Genomic DNA, 27,843 nt, shown 5'->3' on the forward strand with positions numbered 1-27,843 from the left:
AGTTCGCTAAAACGTTCGGGCACCTGACTTATTTGTAGCCATCTTGAATTTTAAACATACGACGTATATAGGCAACTCCAGCTTATCTGGTATAGAATTAACAATATCATGCAACCAAAGACAGAAAACATACTATATTTTGGAATTTTATCTGCTTACTGTATTTATTATAGCGCTAAATTGTTGTTAATTTGCGTGTTTCTACAAATAGAAATATACGACAATACATTTACTGTGCACAATACATATGTCGATTTTGACTGCACGTGCATGGTATTGGTTGAAGACATGTATAGGGAGCCTGCCATTAGTCTTGTTGGGTTTTTCCCCTTTTATATAAGATTTCCGCATAGAACCACAAAGTTAATTTAAGAAAATGGAAGATTTGATAATAAACGAAACAATAATATTTATTGGTTATTTTACATAGGTTTTCACCATCTTTTTAGTCTTCATTTTCACTAAATTCAAAAAATATTTTGGCGTATATAAAATTGAAATAAGATTCTCTGCCTCCTAAACGACATCAACTGTACCACAATTGGGTATCACGAATCATCATATATGATGTGCAATTAATATTCATATATTCTTTTACACATAGGATGCTTCAGTTTTTAGTCAAGAAATATTTCATTGAAAACCCACCCACTCGGCTATTTCAAAAAGGTAATCAGGCTTCCTTAGCATATGCAATAAATATAGCATTAAAATCAAGTTGGGTTTTAAAGCATTTTAGAAACACTTGGCTTACTATAGGCCAAGTGTTTCTAAATGTCACGTAGAACTAGTCACTGCAAGGCACTGTGTGGTTGTATCACAATAGACGTACAGGTACCAATTACCATTTTCCCTCAGTCGTATAATAGTGATCAGTACAACATGGATGTTGTAGGCTTATGCATGGACATATTTAAGTTGACAAACAACTTGCGAGATGGAATCGAAGAAGTAAGAGCCTACAAACACAAATGTGCACGGCTATCGGAGAGAGTATATTGCATATTGCCCGCGATAATAATTCTTGGTGAAATGAAGGAAAAAAGGTTTAAAATACAAAACCAAAAATGTCCAGTCTTCAGTGAGGGGATAAAGCAGCTCAGACAAGTTGTGCAAGACATCTTAAACTTTATTGAGAAACTGCAGAAACGGCGTAGTTTTGTGAAATTGTTTAGAGAAAAAAACAGGATTACCGGTCAATTCAATAGCTTTACTGAACGACTGGATACGATTCAGAACACCGTTCACTTTGGAGTCTCGTCGGAAATGATACATATGATGGGTAGACTTATAGATGATCCAAAACAAAATCCGTTGGCTGGTATTGAGGAAACATTTGAGAAGAGCAGGAGAGTTCTGAATCAAAGAATCGATGTAGACTGGGACGATGAAGTCAAAGATAGCCAAGAATTATTGGACCGGGTAAAAGGTAAGCCTTATCTCTCACCCTCTTATTATACCCGCATGCGAAGCATGAACGGGTATATTGCCATTCTATGGTTTCTTCTCCTTCTTCTCCTTCTCTTCCTCCATCAAACACAACATTCTGTCAAGGCTAGCGCTAAAACTACAAGGGCCACAGGGCCCATATGTGGTACACTTATGGGCCCTACCCTGTAGATTTATCCTTTGCCCATCTTGGCCCCAGAGGTCAAAGGTCACGGGCCCCAGGGGCCCAAATGTAAAAAATACAAAGCATGCCGTTTCTCATCAAATTAAGCAGCCTAAGGGCCCTGAGTTGGTACACTGATAGCCCCAGGGGTACTCTATATATACAAGTATACATGAGCCCCATATGTCATATATTATGGGCCCCAGGGCCCCAAATGGGAAAGAGGGTAATAGATTGACAGAGCTAGCGCTAAAACTACAAGGGCCCCAGGGCCCATATGTGGTATACTTATGGGCCCTACCCAGTAGATTTATCCTTTGCACATCTTGGCCCCAGAGGTCAAAGGTCACGGGCCCCAGGGGCCCAAATGTAAAAATACAAAGCATGTTGTTTCTCATTAAATGAAGCAGCCTCGGGCCCTGAGTTGGTACGCTGATAGAGCCAGGGGTACTCTATATATACAAGTATACATGAGTCCCATATGTCATATATTATGGGCCCCAGGGCCCCAAATGTTAAAATAAGGGGCAACAGATTAACAAGGCTAGCTATAAAACTACAAGGGCACTAGGGCTCATATGTGGCACATGTATGGGCCCTAAGTTGTAATGTGTCTTCTGCCCATTTTGGCCCCAGATGTTTAAGGCTAGGGGCCCCAGAGGCCCAAATGTTAAAACAAAGGGCCGGTCGTTTCTCAGCAAATAAAGTAGCTACAGGGTTTAGATTTGGTACACTAATAGGTCTTCAGCATTATATTGTGTTATGTATATATGAACCCCATGTGTCACATAATATGGGCCCCAGGGCCCCAAACGCTAAAACATAGGGCCGGTCGTTACTCAGTAAATAAAGCAGCTACAATGTCCAGCTTGAGTCTGCTGATAGCACTTGAGAATTATATTTCAACATATGCACATGAGCCCCATAAGTCAAATATTATGGGCCCCAGGCCCCAAATGTTAAAGCAAAGGGCCGGCCATTTTTCATCAAAGCTCAAAGTTTGTAATTAGACTACACCTGAGAATTATATTGTTATATGTACATATGAGCCCCATATGTCACATAATATGGGCCCAGGGCCCCAAACGCTAAAATATAGGGCCAGCTTAAGTCTACTGATAGCACTTGAGAATTATACTTCAACATGTGTACATGAGCCTCATAAATCAAATATTATGGGCCAGGGCCCCAAATGTTAAACAGGGCTGTCCGTTTATCATAAAATAAAGCAACTTCAGGGCTCGGAGTTTGTACACAGATTGCACCTGCGAATTATATCGTTAATAACACCCACCCCATCCCATTCACAGACAATTGCGTAATTATAATAATATAGATGACAGAAACTTTAAGGCTGTTCCAGTTAAATTACATACCCATTGGCTGTTCTATTTAATTTACATACTCCCTCTGAAATGGCTGTTCCATTTAATTTGCATACTCCCTCTAGAATAGAATAGCTTTCCCCTAATCAAATTGCATATTGTGAATTTCAATAGCGTATTAGGCCTATAATAATTATAGATGATGATAATTGGAAATACCATGTGTGAAGCGTTAAGGCTGTTCCATTCAAATTACATACCTTTGGCTGTTCCATTTAATTTACACACTCCCTCTGAAATGATCCCAAAAAAGCTATTCCATTTAATTTACATACTCTCTCTGAAATGGCTGTTCCATTTAATTTACATACTCTCTCTGAAATGGCTGTTCCATTTAATTTACATACTCTCTCTGGAATAGCTTTCCCCTAATCAAATTGCACATTGTGAATTTCAATCTATCAAATTGCATAGCTTCACTGTGAATTAGAGAGACTGACAACAGCATCCTAAGTCCTCAGCAAATAAGGACTGTAAGTTTGTGTAAACCGATAACATGCGGGTATAGCCGTATTTGTGTACAAATATATAGCCTTCTAGTTCTCCTTCTCCTTCTCCTTTTCCTCCATCAAACACAACATTCTGTCAAGGCTAGCGCTAAAACTACAAGGGCCACAGGGCCCATATGTGGTACACTTATGGGCCCTACCCTGTAGATTTATCCTTTGCCCATCTTGGCCCCAGAGGTCAAGGTCACAGGCCCCAGGGGCCCAAATGTAAAAATACAAAGCATGCCGTTTCTCATCAAATGAAGCAGCCTCAGGGGCCTGAGTTGGTACACTGATAGCCCCAGGGGTGCAGTATATATACAAGTATACATGAACCCCATATGTCATATATTATGGGCCCCAGGGCCCCAAATGTTAAAACAAGGGGTAACAGATTGACAAAGCTAGCGCTAAAACTACAAGGGCCCCAGGGCCCATATGTAGTACACTTATGGGCCCTACCCCGTAGATTTATCTTTTGCACATCTGGGCCCCAGAGGTCAAAGGTCACGGGCCCCAGGGGCCCAAATGTAAAAATACAAAGCATGCGGTTTCTCATTAAATGAAGCAGCCTCGGGCCCTGAGTTGGTACACTGATAGAGCCAGGGGTACTCTATATATACAAGTATACATGAGTCCCATATGTCATATATTATGGGCCCCAAAAAAGGGGCAACAGGTTAACAAGGCTAGCTATAAAACTACAAGGGCACTAGGGCTCATATGTGGCACATGTATGGGCCCTAAGTTGTAATGTGTCTTCTGCCCATTTTGGCCCCAGATGTTTAAGGCTAGGGGCCCCAGAGGCCCAAATGTTAAAACAAAGGGCCGGTCGTTTCTCAGCAAATAAAGTAGCGACAGGGTTTAGATTTGGTACACTAATAGGTCTTCAGCATTATATTGTTTTATGTATATATGAACCCTATGTGTCACATAATATGGGCCCCAGGGCCCCAAACGCTAAAACATAGGGCCGGTCGTTACTCAGTAAATAAAGCAGCTACAATGTCCAGCTTGAGTCTGCTGATAGCACTTGAGAAGTATATTTCAACATATGCACAGAGCCCCATAAGTCAAATATTATGGGCCCCAGGCCCCAAATGTTAAATCAAAGGGCCGGCCATTTTTCACCAAAGCTCAAAGTTTGTACACAGACTGCACCTGAGAATTATATTGTTATATGTACATATGAGCCCCATATGTCACATAATATGGGCCCAGGGCCCCAAACGCTAAAACATAGGGCCAGCCGTTACTCAGTAAATAAAGCAGCTACAGTGCCCAGCTTAAGTCTACTGATAGCACTTGAGAATTATACTTCAACATGTGTACATGAGCCTCATAAGTCAAATATTATGGGCCAGGGCCCCAAATGTTAAAAAGGGCTGTCCGTTTATCATCAAATAAAGCAACTTCAGGGCTCGGAGTTTGTACACAGATTGCACCTGCGAATTATATTGTTAATAACACCCACCCCATCCCATTCACAGACAATTGCGTAATTATAATAATATAGATGACAGAAACGTTAAGGCTGTTCCAGTTAAATTACATACCCATTGGCTGTTCTATTTAATTTACATACTCCCTCTGAAATGGCTGTTCCATTTAATTTACATACTCCCTCTGGAATAGCTTTCCCTAATCAAATTGCACATTGTGAATTTCAATCTATCAAATTGCATAGCTTCACTGTGAATTAGAGAGACTGACAACAGCAACCTAAGTCCTCAGCAAATAAGGACTGTAAGTTTGTGTAAACCGATAACATGCGGGTATAGCCGTATTTGTGTACAAATATATAGCCTTCTAGTTCCCTTTCTCTCCTCCTGGACCGTTACTCCATGTAATCTTATTCGTTTATACTCATTTTAGGACTACAATTCCGTGACAGGGCGTACATTATTTTGCAAATAAGAGCGCACAAATCACCAATTGCCTTTTAAAGCTTTGAAAATGTTCGTTCATAATAGTAATTTGGTAATAATCAAGGTGAACATTTTGCCATAAACGGTATAATATTTTTTTTTCTAAATTTTAAATCAATCATTGTATGGCCATACAAAATAAGTAAATTTGGCGCCCCTTCTAAATGGCGCCCGGTCACTACGCCTACGAATATTCAATTTTCTAAGCGCATTTGGTGAAACAGTCAACAATGAGTTTTTCCACACATAACCATATTGGTTGCCGTGTCACATCTATTATTATTAGACAGTTGTTAACCCACGTAGTTCAGGAACATGAAACCGGGAGCAGGGCGTAATATAGCTTGAAATTTACGCGATGTGTTAGTATACTGAGAATTACTTTAAATATACAACTAAAAAGAAATATAGCTGATTTCACATATTATAAAGTAACTACCGCAGACGAGAATGAAACCGTGCCACGCAGACACACATACACTCTCGGTTGCATGTTGTTAACTGTTTAATTTGTTCATCGCAAATTGTTAATAATAACAAGAACTTCCTTCTATATTTTACAAACAATTCTGTTACTTATTTCTAAGATACTTATAATGCATGTTTGTATGGCAAAATGGAAGCTTATCCCTAACCCGCCAGGGGCTTTTTGGCGACGGGAAGGGAAAAAAAGGAAGGAATAAAGAGAGAAAAGAAAGAAATAAGTTGTTTGCTCTGGGTGGGATTCGAACCCAATACCCCTCGTATGCCAAGCACGGGATCGTCGATACTTTGCCACGGGTCTTGGGCTTCGCTGGCCAGCGAAACCGTGCCTATATATCACTTAGGGGCGATTGTGTCATCACACCACGTGAGATGCACGCATGAACAGCGCATTTATCAAGTAGTATTTTGTAGTACTCAGGCGTGTTAGGGTTAAGATAATGAAGACATGATAATTGGGTATATTTTGCCCTGATAAATAAATTTACAGTTACATAAAACCACTAACAGAACATTTGCCCACACATTTGTATCGTTAATATTATATAACACCAGAAATGAAATTAAAAGAAAATGATTTACACCTGCATGTATGCTTTTGGTAATAATGACACTGGGCTGCAAATAATCAGAGCGTTGCAATGATTCTGCTAAACTTAAGGAAAAACCAAAAGTTCGATGACGTCCTATAAACAAAAAGTGGTTTTCTTAACCAGCACGTCCGACGGACGCCCAGACAATTATTGAAATCGCCGAAATGCCCACCTTGGAATTTTTTTCAACTGATAACTAGACACTAAAAGAGCGCCCGAGCACCGATACATCAAAACAAAAGTTACACATAAAATAATATACAAACAGGAAGCAGCCTGTCCTGTGGACTAGTTGTTTTATTATTGATTACTGTAAAGTTCGACAATATTTAAGCTTCCTTTAAATTTACCTATGAAGTTGGGTTACGTTGTTTATGTAAAATATGGCCTTCCAGTCAGTATACAGGATGTCCCAACAGAATATTTTAATGCTATTTTTAAATGTGTTTTAAATAGACATTAAGTGTTAGGATAGGATGTCACATAGCCATTTTTGCTATAATTTGGCGTTCATTTTATAACACAGTTTTAAAGATATAATCTTGGAAAGGAAAATAGTTGCAGGACATTTGAGCAATTTTCGTTTGGGCGCGGCTACGTGCGACCATATCTGTGAATCAATGTTATTTTTAAAAATATAAAATATTTTTTTGTGCCAAGTGATAAATGCATCGTATAAGAAAGTGTCTGAAGATTTCAAAAATCTTAGTCAAAATATTAAGCACTTTTACTTTTGACATTTTTACAATAACTTAAGTCTTACATGGTTAGAGAAAATGGTTACATTTGTGAAAAAACCCAAACAAACATATTGAATCAGAGAGGCGCGGACACAGTATAGGACTGGGTTCGAATCTTGGATGGTCAGTGGGATGTTCCTCTCTCATTCATGGTGTGTTGTGATAAATTCAATTCATATCATATTATTCTAAAGTTATCATCACGTTTAAGCCACTTTTCTCTCGAATATTTAATTTCGTTTGTTTCTTGAAGATTTGCAGATCAAGGCGTCGGTGGAAGCAAGTAACAACGAAGCAGTTTCGACAGACACTGACGCTAAAACAGATATTGCATGTGGTATTGCAGCACTAGCTATCAATGTTACAGGAACTCTTAATATCATACAAGGAGGGCAAACTATGATACAAGGAGATCAATTTAATCAAACGAGATCTGGTACGTTTGTTAAAATTGCTTGAGGGGATTCATCCTATTGTGCACCTAGCAGAAATAACGCCAACATTTAACCATCAGTGTTCTAGTTAAAAGTACCAGCTTGCTTTCCCTAGTTCATAAGAACACACATATTGTATGTTTAGACAACAGATCCGGAAAGAGGATTTGTGGTCAGGCTGATCTGATTAAATCGAATGATAAATAAACTTTTTATTATTTCAAATAATAAAGTATGTTAATTTGAACCGTTTTACAGGTCAACAAGGAGGAGAACTAGACGAGGAGAAGGCACAAAAGGACGTGCAAGAAGCCGCCAAGTGTCGACGAGGTGTGTGTTTATTAAATCTAATTAGGTGTGGTGCGTGTACGTTATCAACATTACTAATATTAAGGGGGTGACCCTGGTTCAAAATACAGTATGTTTAGGCAACAGATCCGAAAAGAAGATCTGAGGTCTGACTGAATTGGGTGAATCGAATGATAATAATTTTAAAAAATGTATCATAAATTATGTTAATATGATCCCTTTTACAGATCAACAAGGAGAAGGAGTAGACGTGGAGAAGGCACAAAAGGACTTGCAAGAAGCCGCCAAGTGCCGACGAGGTGGGTGTTATATAATTTTGTTATAATGATATTCTAAATGAAATCCACACCTATGTGGAATACATGACCTTACTCTACCACAAACGGAGTCTGAATTTCAAATGGGGTTACCGGAATGAGTGACACCACTTGAAATCTTTACCCCTGTGTGGGAGATTTTAGGTCATGTCTTCCATAGGAATAGCCCAACACATGTGTGGCTGTATAAATACAATTAATAAGTTCATGATTAGGAATTGTTTCAAGTTTATATATATACTATTATAGTGTTACAATATTCCATGGAAAGCTATTTTTTATTTCCAAATAAGCCTTAGAATAACATTAGTATTTCCTGAATTTTAGAATATTTTGCGTCACGTTTTCAAAAAGTTTTTTTGAATGTTATTTTAACGTTTTATACCCATTATATAACTCGACATCTAAACATTTTCTGTAAAACGTTTCAAGTTTGCTGGTAAGCTCTTAGTCTGAGTCATAATAGTGGTAAAAAAATAAAAAGTGATATTGCGCCATTTAGGGTAGCAAATTTATTTTATAATCGACTGACCCAGGCCCCTCTCCTTAGCGTGGCCTAGCGGTGTTCAAGTTGAGCTCAAAATATTGAGACAATAATACAAGCAGATATGATACGCAAGAGCAAATATATGGGTTCTATAAAGGACATAATTGTTAACCTCAAGTGGCATGTATGTTAAACTGTTTAATTGTGCAGGCCAGTGTTTGACCAAATTGAGTTCGGGTTAGAAAGCCTCAACTAAGAGTTGAGGCGTTCTGGCCAACTTCAATTGGCTATATTGAGATGTGGCTTAATAGAATTGTGCTATATCTGCAATATGAAGTTTGATTGGGTTATAAAGTTTAAAGAATGGAAGAATCTGTAGGGGGCTGGTGATTATTTTGGTACCAAAATCTCAAAAAAAAAAAAAAGTGAGTTAAGGATTTTTGGTTCTGAGCCTTCGAACTTAAAAAAAATCAAAAGACCTATGGAAATTTAAAAAAAAATGTGTAAGTATAACGTATAATATAAGAGCGACAGTCTGTGTGTTCAATGAGAATTTTAGTGTGGTATTCCTATTTAAGAGGAACTATCTGTTATTTTTGAGAATATAATTGCCACGGTCAAAAATAGATTTTCTTTATACTTTCATATTCGATGGACCTTGACCTCAAACTAACACACATGGTATAAATTTCAAATCTCCCCGTTGCCATGGTAACAGGCAAATTTCAATTTTAGGCCTATTTTCACAATTTTTGCATTTTTCAGCAGTCAAATTGTCAAGTTTTGAAGCCAGTGTTACTAATATACACAATATAAATATGATTTTTTCTTTATAAGGTATGAATAGGTCAAACCTTAGATGCCGCAATGAAAGTATAAAATAATCACCAGATGTCAGGGTGGGTTATACCATTTATTTGAAATAGGGTGTTTTTCAATTTTTTCAAAGTATGAAAATATACCAACTTTGTATAGCTCATAAACCATGTGGTAGTGTTCCGATTTCAACATCGACCACAGCATGTTGAGATGATACATTGGTCTTATGAAAAAGTTACATTTGAGCTTGGGGAAAACACATCTGTATATACAGTGTTGCCAGACATTTTCCTATTTTTCGAAATTCAACACAAATCTCACCTTAAGTTAAATGATGTGAAAATGAAACATCATCCTTTCAAGGAACATTTATTAGAAAGAGAGTGTTTATTCATATCAAATTTGATCAGTTATAATGGTCAGTGTTGTTCTAAACCACATGGGTGATGCCATAATTAGGGTTTAATTGTGATTTGTGGATATTTTCAACTTTTTACAAGTCATAAAAATACCAAAATGCATTTCTATAATAAAGAAAGAAACATCGACCTCGTCATGTTGAGATTATATATTGGCCTTATGAAAAAGTTATTTTGATCTGGGAGCGGGGTAAGACATCAGTTTATACAGTGTTGCCAGATAAACCACATGGGTGTTGCCATAATTGGGGTTTAATTGTGAGGTGTGGATATTTTCAACTTTTTACAAGTCATAAAAATACCAAATTGCATTTCTATAATAAAGAAAGAAACACCGACCTCGTCATTTTGAGATGATACATTGGCCTTATGAAAAACTTATTTTGATGGGGGGTAAAACATCAGTTTATACAGTGTTGCCAGATATTTTCCTATTTTTTCAAAATTCAACACAAGTCTCGCCCTAAGTTAAAAGATATGAAAATGAAACTTCACCTTCATACGGAACATATCTTTTTAGAAATAAAGTTAATTTCATATTCAATTTGATCATCTGGGATGGTCAGTGTTATTTCTAAGCCATATGGGTGTTGCCATAGCTGGCGTTTAATATGACAATTTAGATATTTCCAGCTTTTTACAAGTCTTAAAAATAGTACACATCCTTAAAATTATTGTGGAATGAACGCAATATTAAGGTTAAAATTACCCTAAGAACACTTAGTATGTGAATTTAAACTTTAAATTTGAGTTCGGAAAATATTTCCTTCTATACAGTATTGCCAGTTATTATCACATATATTCAAAATTCAACGTATGTCTCACTTTAGGATTTATATTGTTTAAATCGCTGCCATGAATAAACCACATGGATGATGCCACTATAAATGGAGTTAATAGTGAAATGTGTATACATTTTCAATTTTAAAATGACACCTTATTAAAGTTACAGCTATAGTATTCCAATTTTTCACAAAAACACCCAAAAAGCACACAAATTTGTCCTAATTTGGCGCTTTTATGGGCACTTTTGCCTTAATGCACCCAATTTGGTGTATTGTCTCCACTGCAAACCCACCAATCGACATACCAAAATTGCTAAGGTACCTCCAAAACCGTGGCACATCCCCGTATACCTTTAACCAGGGAGAACCCCATCCGGGGTCATGTCATAGGTATACTGTGCCCAGTAGTCCTCTTTTTCTACTTGAAACGGATATTTCCTCAGACAACTTTTATCAACATTTGGTGATTTTTTATTTTGCTTTAACCCTACAAGTATCTGCAAAAGTGTTCATATAAATCTCCTTCAGTCTTGAAAGCTTAATTTTAGTTGCTTCCTTTTACAAGCTCATACAAATTCATGTCATCAATGAGCAGGGGATGCTTGAATGACAGAAAATTAGCAACAATATCATGCAACATTTCAATGGTCATTTCTTCTTCATACTTTCGACTCTCCTGCGAGCTCCTCTCGGGAAAGGTAACTGGACATTAATTTGTCTGGCTGTCAAAAGGTTCTGTGCGTTATTGTCTTTGACTATTCTCATATCTTTCGAGACATTTGCTGGATCTATATAGTTTTTTGCCCATTTCTTCCCCATCTTTTTTGCAAGTATAGTTGGGATGTGTGCTTTAATAATATGGGGTAGGCGTAATTTAAACATTATCTTACTCTTATATGCATCTTTTTGCAATGTAACAATCTTATGTTATTTTAATTTATTTTAGCCTAGCTAGTATGTGTATATTGGTAAAAACATTATGGCTTTTATGTATATTTTAAAGTATACATGTTTGATGTTTTCTGTGTTGTATTTTAAGGGGTTGGTCACCCACCTTTGCACAGTATTTTTGTCGGACCTGAGAGCACATCAGACATATCAAATTGCATTTTGAATACGAGGAATGTCCTTCTGATATAAAATAATTTTGATTTTTTTTTAATTCGGGATACAATAAAACTTTTAGGGTAAATTATGCATATTGATTTTTTTATTTTTTGACATATTACAGTTAATTTAATAAATCTAATGATGTGTACTTAAAGTGTATGTAGCTGGGATGAAAAGCCGACCACTAATCAATTAATTAATGTTAATTGAAAAATTTGACCTTTCATAGTGAAGATATAGATTTTTCCCCAAAAGACCTTGGGTGTTATGGTGAGAAAATCTATATCTTCAATACGAAAGGTCAAATTTTCATATGGACGGCTTTTCATTCCAGCTACATACACTTTAAGTACATATCACTAGATTTATACAATTTACTTTTGAGATCTGTTAAATTTCAAAAATATCAATTTTTAATCATTTGCCATAAAATTTGTATTATATCGCACATTTCAATATGTCTGATGTGCTATCAGGTCCACAAAAATATGTGAAAACGTCGCTATTTGAACCCGTATTACTTATAAAAATATCGACATCTCACTATTAAACCCTAATTATGGCAACACCCATGTGGTTTGGAACAACACTGACCATTTATACAACTGATCAAATTTAATATGAAAGTAAATTTCATTTTAATAAACTTTCCTTGTGAAGGTGAAGTTTCATTTTCGCATCATTTAACTTAAGGTGAGACTTGTGTTAAATTTCGAAAAAATAGGAAAATATCTGGCAACACTGTATAAACATATGTTTTCCCCAAGCTTAAGTGTACATTTTTCATAAGACCAAATATGTATCATTTCAACATGGTGAAAGGAATGCATACCATGGTATTTTGGTATTTTTAAAACTTTAAGTTCAAAATAACCACATCTCGCTATTTAACCCTAATTATGGCAACACCCATGTGGTTCGGAACAACACTGACCATTTATACAACTGATCAAATTTAATATGAAAGTAAATTTCTTTCTAATAGACTAGTGCTGAATTTTGAACAAATAGGAAAATATCTGGCAACACTGTATAAACAGATGTTTTTCCCCAAGCTCAAATGTAAATTTTTCATAAGACCGATGTATCATCTCAACATGATGAGGTCGATGTTTCATTTTCACATCTTTATTTTAGGAATGCATGCCATTGTATTTTGGCATTTTTTTAAGACTGAAAAAAAAGCTGAAAAAAGCTCAACATACGTTGAATTTTGAATTATGTGATAATATCTGGCAATACTGTATAGAAGGAAATATTTTCCGAACTCAAATTTAAAATTTAAATTCACATACTAAGTGTTCTTAGGTTCATTTTTAACCTTAATATTGCGTTCATTCCACAATAATTTTAAAGGTGTGTACTATTTTTAAGACTTGTAAAAAAGCTGAAAATATCTAAATATTGTCATATTAAACGCCAGCTATGGCAACACCCATATGGCTTAGAATAACACTGACCATCCCAGATGATCAAATTGAATATGAAATTAACTTTCTTTCTAAAAAGATATGTTCCATATGAAGGTGAAGTTTCATTTTCATATCTTTTAACTTACGGCGAGACTTGTGTTGAATTTTGAAAAAATGGGAAAATATCTGGCAACACTGTATAAACTGATGTTTTACCCCCCCCCCCGATCAAAATAACTTTTTCATAAGGCCAATGTATCATCTCAACAAGACGAGGTCGATGTTTCTTTCTTTATTATAGAAATGCATTTTGGTATTTTTATACGGTGTACCATCTCCGCCAATTTCCCTTTTTAATTCCCCTTTTTTTTTAATTTCCCTTTTTTTTTAATTCCCCCTTTTTTTTTTTAATTTCCTTTTTTTTTAATTTCCTCTTTTTTTAATTTCCCCTTTTTTTTATTTCCTTTTTTTTTTAATTTCCCCCTTTTTTTAATTTCCACTTTTTTTTTAATTTCCACTTTTTTTTTAATTTCCCTTTTTTTTTAATTTCCACTTTTTTTTAATTTCCCTTTTTTTAATTTCCCTTTTTTAATTTCCCTTTTTTTTAATTCCCCTTTTTTCTCACAAAGCAGAATCTTGGCCGAGGCACATACTGGTAGTTGTCCGAGAATTTGCTCGCTTCCTACTGCGTATGCTGGTCTTTACGCACTGTAGTCTTTACGTGTGAAGCTTCCTGGGCTATATCAGTGGTGTATTACACCACTGATATAGCCAGGAAGCGCCACTAAATAGTGGCACGTCCCTGTATAGCCTGTGTGCTAGGGCCGTAGACTTATGTCAAGTCACGGGAAAACCATAAGAATACTAGTATATAACTCGCAGTGGTTTTATCCCGGTCCGTGAGGGGGGTGTAATTTTCCCAAGGCGTGCCAAAAAATTGCTTGCTTCCTTCTGGGCCTGCCAAAAAATCTTCGCCCCCTGCTTTGCACATGACAAATGTTTTAAAATTGCCATTAAAATTGCCATGTAAAGGGACGGCATATTAGAACGTTTTCGTACTATTTAATAGAGCTATTTTATGACTATTATGTGACTATTTTTGCATTTTTCTCACAAACTAATAACACACTGGTAAGGAACTGCATTGGCTTCCTGTCGTCCAATGAATTGTTGTTATAACTTATGTTGATTGTATATAAATGTAATAATGATATTGCTCATGATTTATCTGAACTTCTTTCAAATTATGTTCCCACTCGTACTCTTCGATCTGGAAACATGCAACTTCTTCAAGAAACAAAATAACAGCACGTGAGTCATTTGAAATTACAGCTCCACGTCTATGGAATGAACTGCCTATATATTTTAGAACTGCTAAAAATGTAACTATGTTTAAAAAGATGTTAAAAACTCATCTTATGTCGGGGTTTGCTCAGGGAAATTTGAAAATGCCACCAAATAGTGAAAAACTGTATAAAATGTCTAACTTTTGTGTTGATTTGCAAAATAAAACAAAGAAAAGTGATTATTTAGCAGTAATCAACCATTAAACAATAGCATTAATTTTAGGCCTACGATGCAAGGCTGCCCATAGGCCTAGTGCTTTATAGTGGACACGGAAAATCACGGAATAACACGGATTTTAAATTTTGTAACACCATGAACACGGAGAAATCGTGGCTTTAGCTATATGCCGAATAATTATATATTAGCTACTTATACAGTGGAAGGGTCTAAATATTTAATATATTATTAATAATTATTATTGTAATGTAATCTAATTCAAATTAGGCCTTCTTTAATATAAGCCTCGTGATCACTCTATATCTATTGGATTCGGATTGTTTTACTAGGTTTGGATTTAATTTTTGTCTTCACTATAGGCCAAGATCCCGGGGCCAAGATATAAAAAATAGAAAGCTATGCGAGCGCTATCCATGTTCAATTGGATAGCTGTGTTCAAAGATAAAGTACGGACGAAGCCTTGACTAAAGCTAATGCTCCCCGCGGTATACTAAACTGAATCCACTAGCTGCAACATTATACGCACATCAAAAAAATATCGGGGAAATTAAAAAAAAAAAAGGGGAAATTAAAAAAGGGGAAATTATTTCGCAAAAAAAAATGCATATTCATCAAAAAATTAAACTTTGTCCGATCGGGCCCAAATTTGGTGGGTGGCATCCTTGATACAAGGGAAATATAATGCGCGAAATAAAATCGAGGTCAACCAAGGTCAAAGGTCATTACGGAGGGGTCAAATTTCAAACTTTGTCCGATCGGGCTCAAATTTGGTGGGTGGAATCCTTGATACGAGGGGAATATATTCCCGAAATAAAATTGAGGTCAAGCGAGGTCAAAGGTCATTATGGAGGGGTCAAATTTCAAACTTTGTCCGATCGGGCTCAAACTTGGTGGGTGGAATCCTTGATATGAGGGGAACACGTAAAACTTAAAATCGAGGTCATCCGAGGTCAAAGGTCATCCAGGAGCTACATTTTAAACTTAATCCCTAAGCTTCCCTGGGTGGGCGCTTTATATATTGGGGCATGGGCGCTTATTGAATGAATACGGTTGTTATCAATTAATTTATTAAATGAAAACGATTAAATAAAGAAATAAATATAAATAAAAAAATCATTAATTGATCAATAAATTAATAAATAAAAGAATTCATTGATTGATAAATAAACACATAAATAAGCAAATAATCAATTACCGGTAATTGTTAAATAAATACATAAACAAACAAATAAATCAAGGCAGAGAATTTTATTTCAATTTTATAATTATATACGCCAAAATATTTTCTGAATTTAGTCAAAATTAACACTCTATTGATGGTAAAAATTTTATGAAAATTTTACGTAGGTCCTAGACTATGCCATAGTCGATTTTTGATAAATAAAACATGTTATTAATCATGATGAAAGCATTCAGTTGAACTCGAAATTATACTGATATTTATTACATCAAAATACTAGTATAAAATGGTTATGAAAAAGTTTATATAATTATAATAGTGACAGTAAAGGTAAAGTAAAGTATACGTAGGCTTATATTATTGAATGCAACATCATGTCATTATATAAGCACTTCAATAACTGGAAGAAACTTTGGGGACCTACGTGTAATTATCCTATAAATTGCGAAAATCCAGACCGTGTATGCACGAAAAATGGCAGGTTCTATAATGTGAACCACATGTATATACCCGGTATCCCGGACCCGGTATATAGGAGTAGGGCCTATTATAGCACGTGCAGCCGGTGCAGCCATACGGCCTAGCGAGTTCAAATCGATAATGCATGTATAATAATTGCCCATTTATCATGTCGGATTTCTCAACAATTGAGCGCTATTAATACACATTAATGTTTTTAACAAATAAAATTCCAAAATATGGTACATTTTCTCCCGCATTTTCTGCCTTTGCTTGTCACGTGGTAGGCATATGTTGAAGTTGCGACCATATGTTCAAATAATTTTCGAAACATAACAATATGACAAGTGGCCGACTGGTCTAAGGCGCTAGGCCCACAGAGTATCCAAAGCCCTGCGCCGTGAGTTCGAACCCCGCCTCTGCCAAACTTTATTTTACTTGGGGAAATTAAAAAAAAAGGTGAAATTCAAAAAAAAAAGGAGAAATTCAAAAAAAAAAAGGGAAATTCAAACAAAAAAAAGGAAATTCAAAAAAAAAAAGGGAAATTCAAACAAAAAAAGGGAAATTCAAAAAAAAAAGGAAATTCAAAAAAAAGGGAAATTCAAACAAAAAAGGGAAATTCAAAAAAAAAGGGGAAATTCAAAAAAAAGGGAAATTCAAAAAAAAGGAAATTCAAAAAAAGGGGAAATTAAAAAGGAAATTGGCGGAGATGGTACACCGTATTTTTATGACTTATAAAAAGTTGAAAATATCCACAAATCACAATAAAACCCCAATTATGGCAACACCCATGTGGTTTAGAACAACACTGACCATTATAACTGATCAAATTTGATATGAATAAAAACTCTCTTTCTAATAAATGTTCCTTGAAAGAATGATGTTTCATTTTCACATCATTTAACTTAAGGTGAGATTTGTGTTGAATTTCGAAAAATAGGAAAATGTCTGGCAACACTGTATATACAGATGTGTTTTCCCCAAGCTCAAATGTAACTTTTTCATAAGATCAATGTATCATCTCAACATGCTGTGGTCGATGTTGAAATCGGAGCACTACCATATGGTTTATGAGCTATACAAAGTTGGTATATTTTCATACTTTGAAAAAATTGAAAAACACCCTATTTCAAATAAATGGTATAACCCACCCTGACATCTGGTGATTATTTTTATACTTTCAATGCGGCATCTAAGGTTTGACCTATTCATACCTTATAAAGAAAACAGTATATATATATTGTGTATATTAGTAACACTGCCTTCAAAACTTGACAAATTGACTGCTGAAAAATGCAAAAAATTGTGAAAATAGGTCTAAAATGAAAATTTGGCTGTTACCATGGCAACGGGGATATTTTCCCCAAATTTATTTCATGTGTGTTTGTTTCAGGTCAAGGTGCATCAAATATGAAAGTTTAAAGGAAATCCATTTTTTGACCGTGGCAAACATTTTAAAAAAATTCTCCAAAATAACAGATAATGCCTCTTAAATTCCACACTCCCGCTGTGGAAGATTCAGGTTGAATCTTTCTCAGAGGATATAGTATGAACTTCGAACTCTAATGTGTACATTCCATTTGAAATTCATACCCCCTATGAAAGGTTCTAAACAGTAGTGGGAATTTAAACGTAATAACCCAATCGGAAAGTAAACAGGAACCTATCTCTGGAGCAGATTGTCAATTGATGTGTACAGGGTGGTCAATAAAAAGAGGGTTCTAACGAATGTGGTGGTATTTAAAAATATATTTTCAACAATCATTCAGTGTTTATATATTGTAAAAGCCTTTAACTATATTGTGTAGGAAATCAGAATTAGTTTGATACTACTGTTGTCCTCGAATGTAGAAATGGTTGCAGAACCAACTTCATAGGCAGCTGTTTAAAAAACTGTATGACTAATTCTTGTTTTACTGTTTCATACACAAATAGCATCCAGGTCAGGATACAGCGTAGACTCGATAAAGATCATCAAAAGGATGACCTGAAATTTCAAGAGAAATTGGGGCAAGGAAGTATGGGCATAATTTTCAAGGCAACTTTCAACAAACATGACGTAGCAGTTAAGAGGTTGCAACATCACAAGTACGTTTCCAGTTTTTCACTGATATTGTTTGGTTATGTAGGTAATGGGCATACTTATAGTTACTTGGGGTCGATTTCACAAAACAGTTCGTCAAACACATTGTAACCCTTCCATATGATATAGATGTAAAGCTAGTTTAATAGTATACTGTCATGCCGCTTGCCGCCGAGCGACACGCATGCGCATTGCAGACAAACGGATACAATTCCCAGATGATTTAAGTACTACCCAACACCCCACTCGGTTAACCATGCATGCATAGCAGTGTGAGGAAACATGACACCACTGCTCTGCTACTGCACAGAAGTGCATGGTTAAATTTGAATTTGGACAGTTATGTCAACAACAATAAAAACACTGTCAAAATACCAGTCGATTTCACATTTTATGTTATCAACAGAAGGTGTGAATTATCTTTCATGCACACATAAGTTTTGTTCTGAAATCGACCGAGTAATAATGACACACACAATTTTAAAACAACATCTTTTGCACGAAATTCAATGGGATTTGAAAAATAAAGTGTCATTTGAAACTCTGGTGATAACACTTAATTCATCCTTTGGGCTATATATTCTACATGGGCCATTGCATTATTTTCTACAGTCCATGTACAAACCCTATGGCAGATGTAGCATTACTCATTCACATAGTGGGTACAGACTGTGCGAAAGATTAAGATCATGTCTTCAATAGCGGGTGTATGGATTTCTAATGGGAAAGCCCATTGAACCCCAAAACAATTGGAGCTTATTTTCAATATTTCACGCAGATGTCATTACATGACATAGTACTCTGCTGAACTTTTTTCTTTCTGTATACAATGTAGAGGTACAAATATTCACGAGCTTAAAAGGTATTGAGGAAGGAAGCTGAACTCCTGAAGAAGTTTGACTCGAACAATGTCATCCGGCTGTGGGGCTTGTGCGAGGAGAAAGGTGAGTTCGATCAACTTATATTATCTTGGTGGTAAAGTCCACAAATCGGCATGATAGTCTGTCTAAAGAAAGCAAATCAAGACCTGAGTGCAAGAAGACCGTAAGTCCACTTGGCCCCTCAACATGTATACACTAAAGTTACGTATAGTTTCCTCAGGGTTTTATAGTGATTAATACATGTTCCTGGGTAAAAACATCATGAAAGCTTGTGAAAGATTTGTTTTGGCCCCTGAACATGTATAAAACATCACCAAACTATACGAAACTATACGCAACTTTAGTGTATACATGCTTAGGGGCCAAGTGGACTTACGGTCTTCTTGTGCTCAGGTTAAAACTTGATATCAGAGTTTAGCCAAGATATTCATCTTCTGAAAATCCTGATAAACTTACCTGTTTCTGCCGCCATGTAACTCCGTCATCGAACTGCATGCTGCTCCTGCATTGAAAATTTATAGAAAGGGCGTTGAAATCTCGGATTTTCTTCGAGCCATTTCTATAGATTTTGAGTTGATGTCATACAAAACTGTTAAGCCAATAATAATAAATACAAAAACACGATAAATGAAAGGTCTTAAGCTCGATTAAATTATTGGTATCTATTCGTTGTAAGTGACGCAATTTTTTGATCTGCTTTCACAGATGGACCAAATTCAACCTTAATGATTATCATGGAGTATATGAAACGTGGTACACTAAAAGAAACACTTGAGACACTTCACAAGCAGGAAGGCAGGGACAACATCGACTGGTCTCGTCGCGTTCACATGGCTTTGGGAGGGGCTTTAGGTCTCTTTCGAATTCACAGCATGGTACCCCCAATGCTGCACTGTTGTGTCGACAGCAAGAAGTTTCTAGTCGATCGATCTTATGAAGTGAAAGTAAGTACACGGTCGGTGTTGTCATACTGCAGTTACTGTCCGTTTTCCTATACACACTACACAGTGCTCTCACCATTGACGCGCGACCTTTACAAAAATTAATAGTCTATGTTAGAAGTATATTGCATTTGCCTAGTTAACATCACTGTGTGAAAAATAACCGGCCAATATTTAAACTATTCTCCAAACTTCTAGCAAATATATTTCTCTAACATGACCTAAAATTACAGCTAGGTTAGATGTTCAGAAGGGGTCGCACTTTCGTAGAATATGAGTGAGGCAAAGTATAGCTAGCTCATAGCTAGCCAACTCCCCGTGTTAATTGAATGGAGATTTGACCGAAAATATTGAGCTATATTGGTAACGGCCCGCTCCGTTCTGAAGGATGCCAAAAAAAAAACGGTACACGCTACATTTAAACTATTCTATGAAATTCTAGAAAATATAGTTTTGTAACATGTCCTGAATTTTTAGCTAATTTAGGTTTTTGGAGAGGGTCGCACTTTTGTGTTTTAGCAAGGATATGTAAACGACAGATAACACCAAAAATATGAAGAAATTATTTCCAAACCGTGTTAAGTCAACAATCATTATGTTGCTCATTTTCAAGAATGCTGGTTAACAAAAAGCAGGCCATTGTCTCATTTCGTGAACAAAGGTCCACATACCATTGTTTACTTTCGTTTCCTTTATAATCGGTTACCCAACTGAAGCTATAATACCAGCTTTATTGCGATATCGCACATGTAAAACAGACACATGTGCACAACCAGAGAAGATCCGATTTAATCAGTTGAGCTGTTTCAATGAGTGTTATCTTGGTTTAATAGCTTTTAATGGGGGTTAAGTCCTGCAAAGGTCGAGATGAATTCTACTGTAGACATGACTGCATCATGTGTGCTATTGAAAAGCATTAACATTGTGTTCACGATTCACGAGTGGTTGAGAACTCCCATAAAATAACATGTACGACACGCTCGTTACTTCATGGAAGTCGCCATTTTCTCAAAACGTTCTTGAACTATAGAGGGCGTAAATTACTAACCTATTAAATAGGCCTCACGCACTACAGTCAGAACGCGGTCATACGCCACTAATGGTTAAATGCTAAATTACTAATTAAGTAACACAATTTGTCTTATATTTCTACTTAACAGATTACTGATGTGGGTTTCGCGCACACAAGAAGCTCTTCCGGCAAAAATCATGAAACACGGTCAATAGGTTACTCTGCACCAGAACTTGTGATGAGCAAACGCCACCCGTATGATTCACGTAGCGAAATATTCTCGTAAGTTGTAACTGTTTCCCGAACTGTTTGCAGATGAAAATGGAACTTAGTTATCGACAGCCCTTTCATACTTAGACAGCCCGTGACCCATTTCATTAGGGTTACTTAATGAAATAAAGGAGTGTTTAAAACGAGTTACACATGAATAGGGATCAAAGGTCATGTCATGTTTGTTTGCAGTTACACGTGATGCCATTGATGCCGCTTTTATTGTTACTATGTGGCAGTTGTTGCTTTTTGCTGTTGTTAATATTAATGTTCTTATTTTTACGTATGTTGCTGGTCATGTATTTTGTTGTTATCAGGGTTCGGTTTTTGCCGGCAAAAACCTGTTTTTGCCGGCAAAGTGGCAAAAACCTGGCAAAAACTGTTTTTGCCAGTTTTTGCCTGGTTTAAACCGGCAAAAATGGCAAAAACTGGCAAAAACTCACATATAGTCACCCAAATATTGAAAAGTGACACAGAAAGCTCATAAACAGTAACACACAACTTTTAACGAATCATTCAACATATTTCTTTGTCTCATTAAGTCCTTAAAATGAAAAAGTTTTGAATTTGATACATGCCACATTTCGGTTAACTGCACTTGAGCAATGAAAACGCATGCCTTTAATTTCTTAATATATTGCTTATAATTACAAAATCTGGCCTTGTTACACTCGGGATCTTATTTTTGTAACTTAATTATTTGTTTTGAGATGAAAAACTGAACTTTAAATCACTTTTTAGTTTTTGCCATTTTGCCGGCAAAACTGGCAAAAACTGTTTTTGCCAAGTGGTTAAAACCGCGGTTAAAACCGCGGTTTTTTCCACCTGTGGCAAAAACCTGCGAACCCTGGTTGTTATTGTTGTTTTTTCGGTTTTCTTATCCAGACCCAAATGTGAGTCAATGATAGATCATGTGCAAAATCAATCGTGATATTTAAAATTAACATTTGTCCTTTTGAAAGACACGGATTATAAAAATTGAATCGAGCATCTGGTACTCAAACTACATGTGAAGGTAAAATCAAAACGATCTGTATAGGCCTATTCCAACTTTTCTATTGCTATTATGGTCATGATTATGGTTAATAGTATTGCAACTTGGTTTTTTTATGTCTTAGAAGAATGTATGTACCTGAAAGTGCAAGTTAATTACCACCTGCAAGAAGACATTATTTGAATAATGGGAAATATGTTTAATAAAGTTTGGTGCAAATAATTTAATGTCATGATCCTGAATACTTGTACTTAATCAACCCATGTCTTTTAAAAATATTTTTTCTCAGGTTTGGTGTTGTTATGTTGGAGATCGCCACTTGCAAAGAACCGAATAAAGGCAAGTGCCATAGCTTTAAAGCATTAATTTAGGTGCATTAATGCAAAATTATTGAATACAACATTAAACGGGTTTTGTGTGCTGTTAATTGACCTAATCGGTAATTCCATATTTATTTCATATTTATCAATATTTACCAAAATACCCGTAGGCCAAATTACATGATACATTTACAGAGATAAAACATCAAAACTAATAATAACAATAATACTGTATGGCGCTTGCTATAGCGCATATAAATGCACAAATTGTTAAGTTTGCCATAAATATTACACACAGAGTGATATAAAATATTGCACTCTTCAAAAATAGACAACAATATTCAGATATCGGGATTAAATAAGGGAGCAGCACTATGCATGCAGGATACAAGAAGTAGGGTAGGGTGGGGTTGTATGGAGGTGCAGTCACTGACCATTCATGTAAGATGTTTTATAATCATCGCTGAGGAAGGAATTTTAAATAACACAATTGGAACATTCAACTATTGGAAAATACTTTTTTATTACTTATAGACGACGACGAGCTAACAGAACAAGTCCCTGATTTGTCAAATCTTCCAGAAAAGTACATGGCCTTGGTCAACAGGTGCCGAGACAAAGAAAGGGATCTGCGTCCCATGGCCGTAGGTATGACGTTTCTATGGTTCAGTGTTACTGATCATATCACAGATTGCAGATTGGTTAGTAACTGATTACGTCAACTGCTTGCTGCCACTGATTACTTGTTGTTGATTCATTATACAGCTGAATAGGAATGATCTGATTACTAAAATAATGAATGTTTTTCACACTTGCTGATCGTCATATTAATATGAGCACTTGCAACTTTTTTATGATATCATTATCCTGATTGTTATGCTTTAAATGAACACCGAACTTATGATCTACATCTACGGCCGATTTTACAACTTTCGGTCTGAATATAAGAACCAAAAATGTCTATAAAACTGATGATCGGTATACCCAATGATCGTAAGTGAGGGTATGCTGTGAAACTAGTAGTAACGGTTGCCTTTTCCAGAGGTCTACACTTTGAATTTGTTTCTTACGCTCACCTGTAATGGGTTTGAGCACTTTTAATTCCAAAGTTAGTCACCTGAAAAACAATACTTGTTATATTACGCCCCCACTATTTATAGTGGTTGAGCACTTTCGACTACTTTTGGAGTAGAGACTGTGCTGGAATGGCTAGGTTTGTCATGGTTTTGACACCACAGAATGTATATACATGTATATGCATTAATGTTAAGTTGAAACCATGACAAATTATCAGTCTGATGATCGGTATACCCAATGATCGTAAGTGAGGGTATGCTGTGAAACTAGTAGTAACGGTTGCCTTTTCTAGAGGTCTATACTTTGAATTGGTTTCTTACGCTCACCTGTAATGGGTTTGAGCACTTTTAATTCCAATGTTAGTCACCTGAAAAACAATACTTGTTATATAAAATTGATTCTACATAATTAAATGTCCATCAAAAGTATTAATAAACTCGGTGACTCTGAATGCAGCTAGAAGATTAACTTTGTCTGGATTCGACTCAACGCGTTTGTCCACTTCACGCAGCCATAAATTCAGTAATCAGCTCTATACGGAACCAATCAATGATAGCAAAATTGTAAGCAGCAAATCGGTTACTGACCAATCAGTAACTAGCTATCGGCCAACCATCAATCGGTGATCAAGCTTTTACGCCAGCCAGCCGTTCTTACAGCTACTGTTGGTGGTTGATGGTGTTTATTTTAGAAGATCTGACGTTATTTATATCTTTTAGTTAGAAATTTGTTACTAAGATCCACTGAAGAGTATTTGATATAAGATGGAACACCATAAAGGTGTTTAAAGGATACATTTCAGACGTTCATGTATCTGATCGCTTGTCGTTGATATAAAATGGAACACTATAACAGTGTAATACTAATAATACATTTCAGAGGTACATGCAGCTGATCGATATAGCTTACTGTTGATATACCATAATGGTTTTTAAATAATACATTTCAGGCGTAGAGGGCTACATGCAGTTGATCGATATCGTTTATAAAATTATTGTGTATAAATGATACATTTCAGGCGCTCATGTGTGTATTTTGTTTAACACAAATGTTTTAACATGTTTTAAAAAACATCTAAATAAAGATTTCATTTAAAAATAATCAGACGAAAGATCCTACATCAACAAATATTTGCATCATGTAAATGGACAAGATCTGAGACACTCCGGCATGTCCGGTGAATATTTAATGATGTGGCTAACTTTGATCAACTTCTCATACAGCTGTTTTGTTTATTTTATATAGATTTAGTAGAAGAACTACAACACATTGAAAACGACCTTGATGAAGATGTAGAGATGATATGTGAGTAATAGGTGTGTATAAAGTGTATGGGGATTTGGTGGTGGGGTGTGTGGGAGCGGGGTGGAGTATGTGAAGATGTGTGTGGGGTGTGCGGCGTTGTGTGAGTTGTGATGGGTGGGGATTAACGGATTTGTTGGGGTGTTGGGTGGGTTTCATACTGCAGTTACTGTCCGTTTTCCTATACACAATACACAGTGCTCTTTCCCATTGACGCGTGACACCTACAAATAGCCCAACGTTAAAACTATGGGGATATGACTAGTTAACGTCGCTGTGTGAAAAATAACCGGCCAATATTAAAAGTACTCTTCTAAAGTTCTAGAAAATATAGTTTTTAACATGTCCTAAATTTTTAGCTAATTTAGATGTTTGGAAATATTCGTACTTTGGTGTTTTAGTTAATGTTATAGGTAATAGTACATTGCCTAGTTAACGTCGCTGTGTAAAAAATAACCGGCCAATATTAAAAGTACTCTTCTAAAATTCTAGACAATATAGTTTTGTAACATGTCCTACATTTTTAGCTAATTTAGGTGTTTGGAGAGGGTCGTACTTTTGTGTTTTAGGAAGGACATGTAAACGACAGATAACACCAAAAATATGAAGAAATTATTTCCTAACCGTGTTAATTCAACAATCATTATGTTGCTCATTTTCAAGAATGCTGGTTTACAAAAAGCACGCCATTGTCTGATTTCGTGAACAAAGCCACACATACCATTGTTTCCTTTCGTTTCCTTTATAATCGGTTACCCAACTGAAGCTATGAATACCAGCTTTATTGCGATATCGCACATGAAAACAGACACTTGTAGGCTACTTGTGCACAACCAGAGAAGATCCGATTTAATCAGTTGAGCTGTTTCAATGAGTGTTATCTTGGTTTAATAGCTTTTAATGGGGTTAAGTCCTGCAAAGGTCGAGATGAATTCTACTGTAGACATGACTGCATCATGTTTGGAGGGTATTTTTAAATAATTAGTTGTGCTGTTTTTCGGGGGAAAACGTTAACTTACGGATAAATTATGTGTTCATATCTAAATATCTTAGAATTGACGTTGGCAGCTAAGGAACTGGAGTTCCCGTATCCTATCCTATTTTATTTTTTGTATTAAAATAAACAGGCTCGGACAGTAAGTGTTTGTTAGACTTTGTAAACTTTTCTATATAGTGACAATTGCTTTTTTACATTTCTTTTCCTTTTTCAGTTAAGAAGTGAGCACATCCTAATGACCAAAGTTCTGTAGAAGTTTTCCAGAACGTGCAGTACTAGTGTTGTATTGGGGACTGCTACGGTGATTTAGAAACAAATTGGTGATTAATCACTGATGAAACTGTACTTTTAAAGTGGTAATGAAAGTTATTGACACATACTGAGAAATGGAATTTGCTTTGATTGTGACGAAACTGGTCTCAAATTATTTGTCTTGTTGCAAAAAAATCAGAAAAAGGATAGTTTTAACTATCTTAGGTGCGTCCTTATCCTGGTAACACGAGAATTTGTCAATGTCAAATTGATTCAATATAGAACTCAATAGGTATTGTCGATTTTTTTTCTGATTTATCATGGAAAGGTCAACAATTTGGGACTATTTTCAACCAAATCGGAGCATTTTTTAATGTTGCTCCATACCATGTTATGAATTTTGAAGTTGACCTCTGTGTAAAAGTTCAAGGACTTTTTGCCACCAATTAAGGGCGCTGTTGACACATGGTTAAAATTGCTCCACAGCTTATAATGATAAGCGCTATAAGTACTGCATCTCTGCAAAATACCGAAATTTAACATGATTTGTAAGATTGTTGGAAATTATTGGACAAGTACTGCTAATTTATGTATAGAAGAAACAACGTTAAATTGTGCAACATTTTCGAGCACCTTCCGTAACTTTTATTATTAAAGACGGATCATAGATGAGTAGTTTCGAACCCTAACCCAAAGTTCAATGACCTTTTTATTTTGTAAAATGCTTTTAAAAATGTCTAAATGTCTTTATGGTTGAAGAAAGGAGATATTTTTGTATACAGGGTGTCCCAGAAAAAAATACATGGTGATTGAATTTGGACGCAAGTCGAGAAATAGACATCAGAATCCAAAAATCTAAACATCAGCGTGTAGCTCATTTTATTCTGCATCCGATACGTAAATTTGATTGGAATCGATTGCGAAGAAATGAGCGATTACATAACGCATGCGTCAATTTACTTCATTCCAAGTTTGAAAGAAAGATCATTCAATACATTGCGCACTATAGTGGTTAACTGTCAATGGGCTTCACGTTTTGTTCTGTGAAATCCTTTTCGTTCATTTTATACAATCTGTTTCTTGCAAAACATTTAATTAGTCTTTGTTCAAATTTGAAAACCTGCACAATATTGAAAATGAAAACTTGCATGTAAGATGATGCTCGATACTTGTAAATATCTTTTTTCGTTAATGTTGATATAAATGTTGCATAAGGAATTATTGCAGAAA

General features: G+C 35.8%; 1 protein-coding gene across 6 annotated transcripts; it reads left to right on the top strand.

The window, feature by feature from the left end:
- Nucleotides 1–822: 822 nt before the first annotated feature.
- LOC140164213 (mixed lineage kinase domain-like protein) lies at nucleotides 823–27,772 on the top strand. Of its 6 annotated transcripts, none has more exons than XR_011860506.1 (8): nucleotides 18,498–18,572; nucleotides 19,403–19,511; nucleotides 20,154–20,392; nucleotides 21,550–21,683; nucleotides 22,955–23,004; nucleotides 23,520–23,629; nucleotides 25,308–25,367; nucleotides 26,576–27,772. XR_011860506.1 is itself a non-coding variant. In XM_072187457.1 (8 exons), the coding sequence occupies exons 3-7, from the start codon at nucleotides 20,174–20,176 to the stop codon at nucleotides 25,373–25,375; spliced, it is 585 nt and encodes a 194-aa protein (XP_072043558.1). In that variant the 5' UTR covers nucleotides 18,498–18,572; nucleotides 19,403–19,511; nucleotides 20,154–20,173; the 3' UTR covers nucleotides 25,376–25,378; nucleotides 26,576–27,772. The 6 variants fall into 6 exon arrangements, 3 of the variants coding, with proteins under 3 accessions (XP_072043558.1, XP_072043556.1, XP_072043559.1); XM_072187457.1 differs by having other exon boundaries at nucleotides 23,520–23,633; nucleotides 25,308–25,378; XM_072187455.1 differs by having other exon boundaries at nucleotides 23,520–23,633.
- The last annotated feature ends 71 nt before the right edge of the window (nucleotides 27,773–27,843 follow it).

Source organism: Amphiura filiformis, chromosome 11 (assembly GCF_039555335.1).
Source record: "Amphiura filiformis chromosome 11, Afil_fr2py, whole genome shotgun sequence".
NCBI lineage: Eukaryota > Metazoa > Echinodermata > Ophiuroidea > Amphilepidida > Amphiuridae > Amphiura > Amphiura filiformis.